This window comes from Pundamilia nyererei, unplaced genomic scaffold, assembly GCF_000239375.1.
Source record: "Pundamilia nyererei isolate P.nyererei 1_Seehausen unplaced genomic scaffold, PunNye1.0 scaffold00048, whole genome shotgun sequence".
Classification (NCBI taxonomy): domain Eukaryota; kingdom Metazoa; phylum Chordata; class Actinopteri; order Cichliformes; family Cichlidae; genus Pundamilia; species Pundamilia nyererei.
The window spans coordinates 448,341-461,035 of record NW_005187449.1 but is presented as its reverse complement, the minus strand read 5'-3'; the positions used below and the strand labels follow the sequence as shown (position 1 = coordinate 461,035).

Below are 12,695 nucleotides of genomic sequence, written 5' to 3'. Positions count from 1 at the left end.
CAGCTTTACAACCCACTCTCATTAGCTTGTGTGCATATCTGATATCTGCTTTCTTTGGAGTTTTAGCTGCTCCTCTGCCTGCCCTTGGTTTTTCCATGTGTGCATATGGAAAGGCAAGTGGGTCCCAAACGAGCAAGTGAAAAAACAGGCAAGAGAGGCAAAAGATGCCAAGAGGTCCAGCAATAATTACCTCCTATATTTTTCTATAAGCAACACTTCGCAAAGTAGACACATTTATAAATATTTTATTAAAATTTCTTGTTAAAGACAAACTGAACGCACACAAAAAAATTATACTATTCATATTTATTTGAAAACAACAATCCATTTCTTCCACTTCTACTGCGATTCCTTGTTGCAACTGGGGTCATACATGATATTTGTATTAATTCCACAGAACACCATCACAAAAGTTACCCTTTTATATGTATGTTTACCTCTTTTTTTTGTCCTTTTTATGTATTGTTGTCATTTCTATACAATGACTTGTGCTTTGATATCTTCGAAAGAGAGAAAGAGTTTTTAAAGACATCATTGTCATCAGGATAAGTGTACATAACAGAGGATTGAAATAGAAAAAACATTGTAAGAAGAGGATATACTGGTCGAATACACACTGGTACAGAATACAGAGATACACACTCACATTGCAGCCTGCCCGACTCGGCCCGAAACTGTCAACAAGAGTAAAGAGTTGTTGTCCCAACCGCTCCCTTCTTCTCCTGATTTTAGGATTTTTAAGTATGCTGTTGTTGCCTTGCAACAAATACAATCCCTGCTGGTGAGCAGAGTTTTGGCTAAATATTGCTTAGCTACAAAAGGGATATCCAGGAGATGAAGAGGGACCACAGGCGGGCCAAAAAAGCAGTGCAGAAAGCCTTAAAATCACAACTGTTGTATGTATTCTTAATATTCTCAGACAGTTTAGGGTTAAGAGCGCAGAGCAATTCTCCCCCTAACCACTTCTTTCAAAGTTCGCTGCAAAAGAAAAGGAAAGAAAAACCGATGAATCCCGGGACGTCCACAGAAGAAATATAAGGTGCATTTGTCAGAAAGTTTGATGCATGTGTTTGCATGTGTGTCCCCCTCGAAATAAATCCATTCAGTAAGAATTTCAGTGGGTTGATTGCCATTGCCCAAAAAATGTGCATCCATAACAAAAAATGTGTGTATGTGTGAGTTTAGGGGGAGATGACTGGGTATTTACATGGACTGGAATGTTTTTCCCGTTTACATATCTGGCATTCATTCAAGAATGTGGAGCTACCTTTGCCTCTGCCTGATGTTAATCTTGGTTGCAGATGGATGCATCGGTTGGGCGGGAGGAGTGCGGGGGTGTATGGAGAGAGGCGGGGCAGAGTTAAAACCAACATTTAAGCACAAAAAAAGAAGAAGAAAAAAAAAGCCAAGGTGCAAGAAGGCATTCACTTAATGCTGAGCGCAAATCTGTGCCTTCTAAAAATCAAAAGAAAAACAAGACATAATACCACAAAAGTTAAGATAAAAAAGAGGAAAAATCACAAGCAGGGGGCAGGCAAAGAGCAGCAGAGAAAATGTACAAGCAAACTACCATAACCTTAATGTGAATGTCATTCTACATGTTAAGTGCAGATAGATAGTCAGATAGATAGATAGATAGATAGATAGATGATAGATAGATAGATAGACAGACAGGTTGATAGATTCTATATACTATATGTATTAATATGCTGGGTAAATATTCTGGTAAATCTTCTATGTGTATATACCTCCAAGTAGAGGGGGCTCACTTAGACGTATATAAATAGGTCTAACATAAAAAGCCATATTACAGTGTGCATATCCTCGCCCTAATGTAAGCGATAGCAAAAAACCCATGCTTTACATAGAAAAAGGCATCCACGACATTTAAGAAAAAATGTACAATTTATGAAACATGGTAACAATAATAATAAATAGTATTATAGGATTGCTGCTGTACACAAAAAAGCAATTTTTTAAATTTCACTCATATAAAAATATGTTTTAGTGCAACCGTACGTAATAGTCATATCCATAACTTCACATCGTTTGTCGAGACTTTTAAGTTTAAGGTGTCCAAAAAAAAGAGAGAGAGAGAAAGAAAAAACAGGGATGAAAGGGGGAGGAGGATGAGGGAGGGGGCTGCATTTATTACAAAGCTGATACGTGATAGTATTGTACTTTATTTACATTTACTTTCCTGCTTTGTTTGCTTATAAGAACATAAGCTAAACAAAAAGAGAGAGAGATAGAGAGATTAAAGAAAAGGCACACACGTAGCTGTCTGATGGTTTTTTGTTTTTCTTCGTCGTACCGTTTAACTAGAGTCCTTTGTTTTGTTTTTAGCAGATTTTGGTCGGGCTCACGTTGGTGGGAGTTACCGTACATGTGTATGCTCTTTAAAGTCTTTAAATAAGAAAGTCTCTGAGAGCAGGCCCCGTTTAAAACAGGCATGCTGTACACGAACATTAAGAGGTCCGTTTGAGTCTTTCATTTTTCTTTGTATGCATTGTTTTTATGTGTGTAAGAGAGAGAAAATGGGAGAAGAAATTGTGTGTAAAGTGTGCAAAAGTCAGTTTTTCTCTCTCCTGTTGCACTTCATCCCTTCCTATTATCCGAAAACAAACAAACAAAAAAAAGGAGACATCCATCGTTTCTCCTCCTCCCCTTGGTCCTCCTCTGCAGCACTACGACACGTCTTTGCTTCTCTTTGTGCTTTCTGCCTCTCTGTCTCTCTCCAGCTTGAGAAGTTTGGATGCCATTGGAGGCTGCAGGCTGTCAGATCCGGGGCTTGGAGGGTAAGGGGATGAGGAGGAAGAGGGCGAGTGAGGAGAGGCTGGGACTGATGAGTGGGGAGGCCTGAGTTCCAGGCTGCTAAAGTGCTGAATACCAGGACCTTGAGGAGGAGATGGTGATGGGTGGGGAGATGGCGAATGGTGTTGATGGGAGTCTGGGGACAAAGCTGAAGGAGAGGAAGAGGAGGAAGGCGCTCTGCTTCCGTCTTTCCCGTCATCCACTCTGCCTCCACCTCCTCCTCTCTCAGCAAACTCCTTGGAGTCAATGTAGAGGGAGGCGATGGCCTTTGTGCACGTCTGGATTCCCTCTTCCTGCTCCTGCTCCTGCCTCACGCCTCCTTCTCCTTCCTTCTCCTGTGAGGAGCGGAGAGGTGATACTGAATCCCTCACTGTTTCTCCCACTACTGCTCCATGCCCGCCCCTCTCTGAAAAGGAGGTGAAATGTGCCTCGCTGGTGATGGAGTCCTCCGATATGCTCTTCTGCAATGACATCCGAGCAGCTTGCAAAGCCCCCTGCTGGGCTAGAGGGGTGTTAACGGACGCAGGAACAGAGTGTACAATCTGGATTCCACCGATGGGGATCATTGGGTAAGGCGAGCGCACCTGAAAGAGAAACGTTTAATTCACTCACGTGTTAAATGTGTGATCCCATTTATACTGAACTAAATACTCCACTGGAGCACTTATGCCACTGAAAACAGTACTTGTTTACTCTGAAGTGAGTAACATTTATGCTCTTTTGCAGTTTTGGAGAAAAAAATCTTTAAAAGAAGAAGAAAAGTTGTTTGTAAATGACAAAAACCTGTTTTCTTAGATAAGATCGATTGTTATCATCTTATATAACCTTTATTTATCACATAACAAAACTCTACTTAATTAGCAGAAGTAGCATTATTACATACACACTTTTTGTATAAAATGGCTTTATAATTATGGGAATAATAATTTAACAATAGAGCACTTTTACAACATATGCTTTTTTTTCTCAAATTAAGTCAAGTAATAAATGAAATATATAAAATATTACTTAACTAAGGACATGCAAAACATGAAAATGTCTTAAACTTTCATTCTTTCAAATCTCCAGCAGGGGGCGATTATTCTGGTTGCAAACAAGAAAAAATTACCATACATCTCACCGCAGGAAATACTTTCCTGGTGAGTTTATAGCCTCAGTAGCTAGTTTCATGTCTTTAATAGAACATGATGTTCATTTTGTAAGCGATCAAATGAACAATAAAGCATAGTACGATTAATGCGTGGCTACTTTGCTATCCACCTCTTGCTCGTGACAGCTGGCTTTGGAAAACCAAAAAATGCTAAAGGTTCAAGCTGAAGCTTTAAGACAGGACGGTGACATCATGGTGGTTAGGTCCATCTTTTACATACAGTTTTTGTGAAACAATCAAAATCTGTATTATAAGAAAAAAAATAGAAAAGATACCTGTAGTTGAGAATGTAGGGGAAGGTGACTGAAGAGGACTTGGTGGGGTGGACTAGACTGGTTACCACGGCTACCCTGATCCACTGATGACGGTGAACCTGGATGCTCCTGGAAGAGAAGATGAAGATGAAAACATGCTGCTGGATATAATCACAAACTGCTGAGTTTACTTGAAAATTTCTTCTACATTTTGACAGGCAGCAAATGCCCTCAACATAAACACACATGATTATTGGACAATTCTTCTTACAATAAACACACACAGGAGGTTTTTCAATGGAAATTCAAATCTTATGTAACAAAATAAACAAATGAACCCTGATGAAATGCGCGACGGTGCTGGACAACAGGTGTTGGTACGAGAACAAAGAAATCCAAAGAATGAAGGCTCGCTCAGATTTCTTGTGTATGAAAAATGGTTGTTAAAGCATTAATCAGTTATTTGAAGAGCAGTCAGTTATCCAAGCAGAGTCGCTCTCTGCTTCACGCTTTGTTTAAGTGGGACCAGCAGCAGGAGCTGGAGTTTGAAGTAGAGCTCTTAAGAAGAAAAACAGCCGCGCTATTAACCACACCAGCCAGCCAAGATCCCATTACCACCAAAACCCAGCAGCCCTATCTTCAATCATCCGTCTCTCCAACCCTCTCAGTCTATCTGACTCGCTCTTTATTCCCTCATCCTCTCTGAATGTTTCTTCTGTCTGCCAGACGGCTTCGTCTCTGTCAGGTTCTTTCTTTCTTGGCTCCCTCTTTCTGTCCTTTTCTTCTATATTCCTAAGTTGCGCTTCGGGTTTTTCACATCGAAACCACAGTCCGCATACTCAAAAGCTCTACCTCAACGGTAGACTTTAGAGAGGCAAATGTTTTTAACAAAACCACAAGCATGCATTTACTGAAAGTGAGGAGAAGTCCATTTCTGTGAAGAAAACTGATCGAAATTTTCCTCCCAGACTAATAATTTTCATAAGCAAACTTACAGAGAAATCTGAGCCAAAGAACCTGTGAAACAAGCTAACCTTCTAGTTATGAACATTTATTGTTAAAAAGAGAGAGAAGATATCTTCTGACATGAGCAGCAACAAGAACAGTAGAGAACTACTGTTGACAACTGAGAGGAAAAGGAGGTGGATTTGGGTTGCAAATTGGCTTGCAGCAACATTTCAGAATTTCACATCTCACATCAATGTTCATAACCTAGAGGTAATTTTTCATCAAAACTTACAGTATTACTCTCGAGATCTCGTTTGTTGTAATATAAATAAGTTAAATAAAGGATCCAGAATTTCAAAATATGTGCTAGAGATGCTCGTTCATGAATTCATCTGATATAATTGTTAACCCTGTTTCCAAAATATGCATTAGGTTCAAGCTCACAGTCTAACTATCAGACTGCTTATGTCCCTTTCCTGGCTAATTTCCCTCATGTGTCCATGTTATTCTTTAAAGTTAAACCATTGTCTGTCCCATGCACCAATCAGCGTCAGTGTGGAACTAAAATATTTAAACATTGAAGCATAATCATGAACAAAATCTTACCGTCTCCATTTCTGTGCTGGCTGTGTGACGTCCCAGAGCGCTGAACTCTCCCTGACCCAGCGCACCAGTCTGATGACTCAGCCTCAGGCCCCGCGCCCCGCTCTGCTGGCTGGTGGTCACAAATACGGACAAATATCACATTATACCTTAATCAAGTGTAAAATGTGCATCTGTTTATCTGTTAATGATACTGAGTAGTTTTAAGTTGAACTGAGGTTTGCTGTTAAGCTATTTAAGTGAATCAGTTAGGGGTACTAGATTAAATGGAAAAGGTTCTTCTTCGGACCTGGAACTTGCTAAAACCATTAACCATTAAGTAACAAAGTGGCTGAAATCATTCAGAATTTGAGCTTACCTTTGGTGGTGAAGGTGTTGGTGAAGTCCTCTGCGAGGAGACACAGGCCGGATCATCCCCCTGTGGCGGCCTCGTGGTGAAAGGTCTCGCTTGTAATCTCTTCCCGATGGTGACGTGGGCCGAGACAAGGGAGAAAGCAGTGACAGGTGTCCCCTTCTTGGTGAAAGGTCTCGCCTGTATCCCCCTGCTGCTCCCAGGTCTCTCTTAGGGGAGATGTGACGCAGAGGAGAAATGTCCCGCCGGGGTGACAGGTGTCCTGCGCGGGGTGAGAGGTCACGACGTGGGGAGAGGTAACGGCGGGCTGAGGGTGAGGAGGATGGGGAAATGGGGGATGGGCAGCCAGAGTTGTCCAAACCGGGTGAGGAAAGTCGTGATGAGGGGGAGGAGAGATCTGGGGAGGGGACGGGAAGGTCTTCATCCATGGAGGAGGAGGAGGAGGGTGGAACCAGCAACCTGCTACCCTGCGACCGCTGCTGGCCTCTCTGGTACTCTGACTGACTGTGCTCCCGCCTGGCCAGGTCGGTAGGCGGAGCCTGCGGTGTGATCTGGATACTCGGCACGGTGGTGAAATAGCCAAACAGAGGCGGCCTGCTGGTGTTTCCCAGGAGGTCGGACGCTGAATGGTAAGAGAAGTGAGGAACAGGTTGGGAGGCGGCCACAGCTGTGACAGAAAGGGAGGGCAGGCCATAAGGCTGCGGGCTGGTCGAGCGAGAGCGAGTCTTTGGGGTGGAGTCACCATCATAGTCTTCTTCGTCGTCGTCTTCATCATCCACCTCATCACCATCTTCTTCACCACCCTCTGAGTCATCAGCGTCTGAAAACTGGTGATCTGCCATCTCGCCTCTGGAATTCTTCTCTGAAGACCTCTGGCCTTCATCTCCGACATCTTGAAGAAGAGGAGAAAGCAGCAAGAGAGAGAAGGAAAAAGAGGAAGTGGAAGAAGATGTGAAAAAATATTATAAGCAGGAGATGAAGAGTGAAAAACAGGTATGAAAAAGAGATAAGGAAAAATAATTGAAGGTGAAGTAGTAAGGCAAGAAGAAGAAGAATGGAAGGAAAGATAAGAGACAGAATACAGACACAGGGATAAGGACGAAAGGACAGGAAGAGGAAGAAAAAAGGGGAAAATGGACGAGAAACAACAACGATAATGTATAAAGGAGATGAGGGAGAAAAAGCAGAAACAAAAAGAGTGGGAAGAAACATACAGAGGAGGCAGAGGAAGAAGAAAAGAAAGCAGAAGGAGTAGAAAGAAGGAAGGAGAGAAACAGGAAGAAGACAAAGAAAGGATAAAGTAAAAGGAACAGGAGGGGGAAACAATAAGGTAGAAGGAGACGAAAAGGACAATGAAGAACAGAAGAATGAGTGGAGAGAGAAATGGTTTGTATTAATAGGTGACAGAGTTTAGGTGTAAAACAAAACACCAATGAAATCTCATTCCCACCAGCTCAAAACAATAAAACACAATAAAAAGAAAGTTATTTAAACCCTCAACACTTTGGTTTTTCCCACAGGATGGACTACAGCCAAATGTTGGCAGGGTCTTATTGTATAGTAGCAGCAAAGTTACTGCTGGCAGGTAACCAACGCTTTAAAATGCAGCCAGACGATTGGCTGAAAAACGTTAATTCTGGGAATTAAAAAGTTTGTTTGCTTTTTGTGACTTTCAAAAGACTCCAAGTTGAAACAGAGGCATGTTTTTGTTGTTCAGAGCTTCTTATCTGTCCAGAGAGAGATCGAAAAATATGAAATTGATCTAAAAAAAAACAAAAACAAAAAGAAAGAAATTCCATCAGCATTTTATTTTCCCCCCATATGCAGCACAAGGAAGAAGTAGTTAATAAATCGTATTTAAGCAACTATTTCAGCGGAAATCAGTTGCACTAACATTGGACTACTTTTCCAGTTAGTCTTATATACAACAGTTTCTCACAAACCACCAGTGTTTATGTCTCAGTGACTCACTCACTGGATTTCTGTAGCGCTCCCTTTCCCCAAAACCCCCCTGTGTATATGTGGGATCATATCCCAATTAAATGGCATGCCAAAACATAGTTACATTTAATTTGGTGGTCTACATGGTGGGGTGTTACCACCAGCTACCAGTCCCATTCTGGTTAAATATGATGGTAAGGGCTCAGTTCATCCGCTTTTACAAAAATTATGCAAAGAAAACCTACACTTTTTATTCGTAAAACATTTTTTCATAGAAATCTGAAGTGATTGGTTGAGAGATGCTCTCGCTGGTATGTCAGTCAGATATGACAATAAATGCTTTATACTTGATTTTTTATTTGTTGTTTATTTGGTTGCTTAAATAATTAGTTAACGGCTATAAAGAGGTATAGAGAATCAGTGGATCCATTACAAGAGCAAACTAGATACCAAGATGCTGTCCATTCAGAAGTTTAAAGAACAAAGTGTAGCAAAGATCAACTGAAAGTAATAACTGCGAATGGTGAAAACTCCGTAGATTATAAAAATAATCCCACTAATTTCCAGCTTCATTATCAAGTCATCAGGAGATTAACGGGAAATCGAGACCACAGCCCCGAGAGACAGCTGATGAATATTTCATGGAAAATCATATTCATTCGTCAATATCAGCCCACGACAAGTTCGCCAGTAATAATTTTCAGATTATTTCCACATCAGCAGATTAATAGCACGGCGTATTCCTTGGCGTATCCTCATGAACCTCGTCACCGAGGTTGACTGGCTAATATTTGTTTCTTTTTCTAAGCTGTAGCTTTAAATTGTTCCTGGAGTATTTTAAGGCCATAAGAGGTGTTTTTAAAATATTTTTTTAGTCAGCTTGTGTGTCAGGTGTGGTTGTTTGACATGGATGCTGGCTGTCAGGATAAGCTCTGCTTTCCATTACACTAATTGTCTCTGCACAGCTACACCGAGCCAAGAGCTCTGCAGGCTGCACTCAATAAGACAGCAGGATGTAGTCCAGCTCAAGAAGTGTGTGTGTGTGTATGTGTGTGTATGTGTAAATCCATGAGTGTGTTTGTCTCCTACCTCCTTCGTCTGCCTCAGTGTCCTCAACGGAAGACATGGAGACTCCCAACTCCAGACACTTTTTCATATGAGCCTTAGACTTCATGTGCTTCGTCAGGTTTCCTGCAAAATGCGCACACACAAGCACAAACACCATTTAATGACCCTTCGACTAGTCTTACTGGAAACCACAGCTTGTTGGGCTGCATCAACACAAGACTGTAAAAGAAAGGATGAAATGGAAATAGAAGCGGATGAAAGAGTGAGACCGCAAGATTGCAATTTACAAATAATATATAATTTATAACAAATTTAATTTAATAACAAAATTACTCAACCTGTCTGGACTCTGCTTCAGTTGGCAGAATGTATAGAATCCAAAGATACGCATACTTTACATATGAATTTGAAAATCTATCCCGTGGATAATGGCTTTTTATTAAAGATCACATATCGGGTAGTCAGCATCTTTAACCTCTGATATGATGGAGGTTCCTGCTGACCACAGCTACAGAAAAACAGCCTTTCTGCATGTTTTATTCATTCATTTAACCACTTAGTGCTGCGCCTTAAGAGTTTTCCTACTAAAAGTCTGCCGTAAAAAAGCTGCTAACACCTGGAAAAATGTTTACAAGGTTTACTGTGATGGTCAAGGAGAAAGTTTAGAAGATATTTATGGAGATCTACAATATCCAGTGGTTACTGCAGTTATAAAATAAATCAAACCCCGGCCTTAATAAGTCACTGCATTACTTGCATACAGAGATAAACATAGTTCAGTCAGTAGCGCTGTAGTCAAAATAAGATTCATTTCCTCTCCACTAACTTATATTCGACACTATAAATGCAAAAGAAGCAAAACCCGATCAGAGCAGACATCAGCGACAACAGATACGAAAAAGCACCTAGGGCGGAGGCGGGTTGCAAGGACGGTTGCAGTTGCACGGTGACTGTAGCCAGGCTTGCTCATAGCATGCTGCAAAACACAATATAAAAGAAGCCCCACCTTTCGTCTTGAATGCAAAGTTGCAGAACTTGCAGACGTAGGGTCGGATGTCGGTGTGCGTTCGGATGTGTTTCTTCAGCATGCTGGGCTTCTTGCAGCGGATGCCACACTCTTCGCAGATGTATTTCCCTCGTCCACGACCACGGACGTAGACGTAGTCCTCATTGGATTTATAGCTGGAGGAAAGAAACAGTGCAGCGATTAGGTTTTTTACATTTTTGCAAAACAGGCACTTTGTTAACACAATAGCAGAAACAATTGTTAACAATGAAGCCATGAAAGTGAGTTTTACTTGTAATATCATAATTTTGTCCTGCCACAGTTGTTATTTATGCTTATGTATACAGTATAAAGATAAATAATGTACTGCTATAATATAACTGCCAGACAGCCCTCTACGGTTGGCTGTGATTCAGTTCACTTCATCACAATTTATTTTTCCCAGCGGGACAATTAAAGGCTGGTGAAGCAGTAAACGGATACACACATACAGCACAATGCTAACACACACACAGAGGAAGACACCAATCCAGTTTTATATTAAAAAATATATGAAACATGTATTCCAATCTTCATTGGACACTCTATTCATGGTTATTGAAGATCTTTGTCCTTCACCACAAAGAGGTCAGAGGTCAAAGTCAGAGACACAGATGCTTGCTGACACAGAGGTTCTGGTTAAATAAGACTGAAATGAGGTTTCCTCTGCTCAGATGCATCATAGGGATCAGAGGCTGCAGTAACCATTCATTCATGTTTAAATCCCATCACCCCTGCTGGGATGGTTCATATAGTGCTATATTTTACACCTTGTCATATGTCACTCCGCGGAATTTTTAATTTCCATTTGCAGTCATTTCCAATTGCTTGCCTCAAAGCTGAGGTTAGTCCCATGCATTACCCAACCACTGCATGCCACCAATAACCCCTGGTGACACGATGGACACCAGAAGGACAATATACCCACACTCCTCAAAAAAATGCTCAGGAATGACTCAAGGCACTGATTTGGCCTGTACACTACCACAATCCCACAAGCTGAGCATTCGCTCGAATGATTCCAGTGAAAAACACAATCCACAGAGGTCCCAGTGACGTCTAACAGATCTGATGGGTCAGAGGTGTTCTGGCAGCTTAGGGGCACCAACATATTGTCAGGCATTATCAGTTTTACTCTGAGGAATACACCTGTACACATGTTCATCTGTCTTTTGCACAATCCCAAATCACACATTTGGCATAAACAAAGTCTTTTATTTTGAAAATAAATATCATTGCCACGCCTGTCTCTGCTCATCAGCTCTGCACATCTTGACGCAGCTTCTGTCAAAAATGGGATGCTTCTGGGATGCTTCTGGGATGCTTTCGAAGCACGCTGTGAAGCAGCTGGTGGCGTATTCCACGGGGGTTATTGCCACAGCTGATCATCGTGTGTTTGTAGTAAGCTGCAACAGATTACTTTGTGTCTCACGATGATTACCATGATTAATGTAAGCAGAAAACAAGCCTGCTGTCTTTTATTATCCCTGTGAATTCTGTTGACCTGGTCGTAACCTCCATACAGATGCAACCTTTCTTTGTTTTAAGCTAAAACGGGAACCACTGGAGCGTTCCACTTCTGGCTTTGTTGTTCATCATCTTTTCTTAAAAAAAAAGATAACCACATTCCTTCAGCCAGTCCCACTTATTCTTTTACAAGATTTCTTTTTTTTAAGCATCGCTGTCAGTCGTGATTTTCTATCCCACATGAGTGAAAGAGCGGACACTTGGCAGTGGGATCAGTGCATGTCTGCCTGAGTCTGTCAGTCATGGAGGGAAGTTACCACCAACCACCAGTCAAATTCTGGTAAATTCTGTCTGTTTTTGCTCTGCCGCAGAAGCATCGCATTTAGTTCAGTTTTTTTGTACTAAAGAAAAAAACGAATAAATCCTTGTGGAGGAGTAGCAAAAGCTGCTGGAGGATTGTATAGTTTCCTGTTGTGTCTGCAGTGGCTGGAGAAGTGGATAATGTGTAGTTCAGGGCCTCATGTGTTAAAGGAGGTCAAATATCAGGTACATCAAACAATCCATCTGCAGCAGCGAGGGGAAATTTGTCTTTCAACTGCACCGCGGACTGGGAAATACCTCTGAGTGCTCGTCTGAGCCGAGACGTTTGCACAGCTGTGTCCAGTTACCAAAAATGAATTATGATGATTATTTCGTTTTATTCTATTTTATTCAGGGCACACGGTAAGATCATAAAAGCAGATTCACTTTCAAAACTACTGAAACGTTCGACTGACGGCGAAACGTAAAGCCAGTAAAAGATCTGGTTCTTCGGCCAAAATTTGCACTTAATGGATTTCTGTCATAGAGAAAGATTTCAGGTTTCTTTCTTTTTTTTAAGGTATAGTCTGTATGTGTGCCTGTTTGTGTGAGTGTATGTGTGCATATGTTTGTCTTTCCTGTGCACTCTGTTTGTGTGCTTTCATCCACTTATTCCTCTTAAGTGTCCTTTGGGGACACCAGAGAATTACTTCACTGTCTGCTGCATTTAATAACTCCCCTCCCTGTATATAT

At 41.4% G+C, this 12,695-nt stretch overlaps 1 protein-coding gene across 6 annotated transcripts in view; it reads right to left on the bottom strand.

Moving 5' to 3' along the window:
- Positions 1–291: 291 nt before the first annotated feature.
- hivep2a (HIVEP zinc finger 2a) overlaps positions 292–12,695 on the bottom strand; it is a 120,130-nt gene continuing 107,726 nt past the window's right edge. For all 6 annotated transcript variants that reach the window (XM_005732705.2, XM_005732706.2, XM_005732707.2 and 3 more), the window contains 6 exons: positions 10,137–10,312; positions 9,152–9,253; positions 6,128–7,013; positions 5,773–5,881; positions 4,240–4,347; positions 292–3,398 (listed from right to left, as the gene is read on the bottom strand). In XM_005732705.2, coding sequence (XP_005732762.1) covers positions 2,688–3,398; positions 4,240–4,347; positions 5,773–5,881; positions 6,128–7,013; positions 9,152–9,253; positions 10,137–10,312 — 2,092 coding nt within the window. In that variant the 3' untranslated portion in view covers positions 292–2,687. The remainder of the gene's footprint in view (positions 3,399–4,239; positions 4,348–5,772; positions 5,882–6,127; positions 7,014–9,151; positions 9,254–10,136; positions 10,313–12,695) is intronic.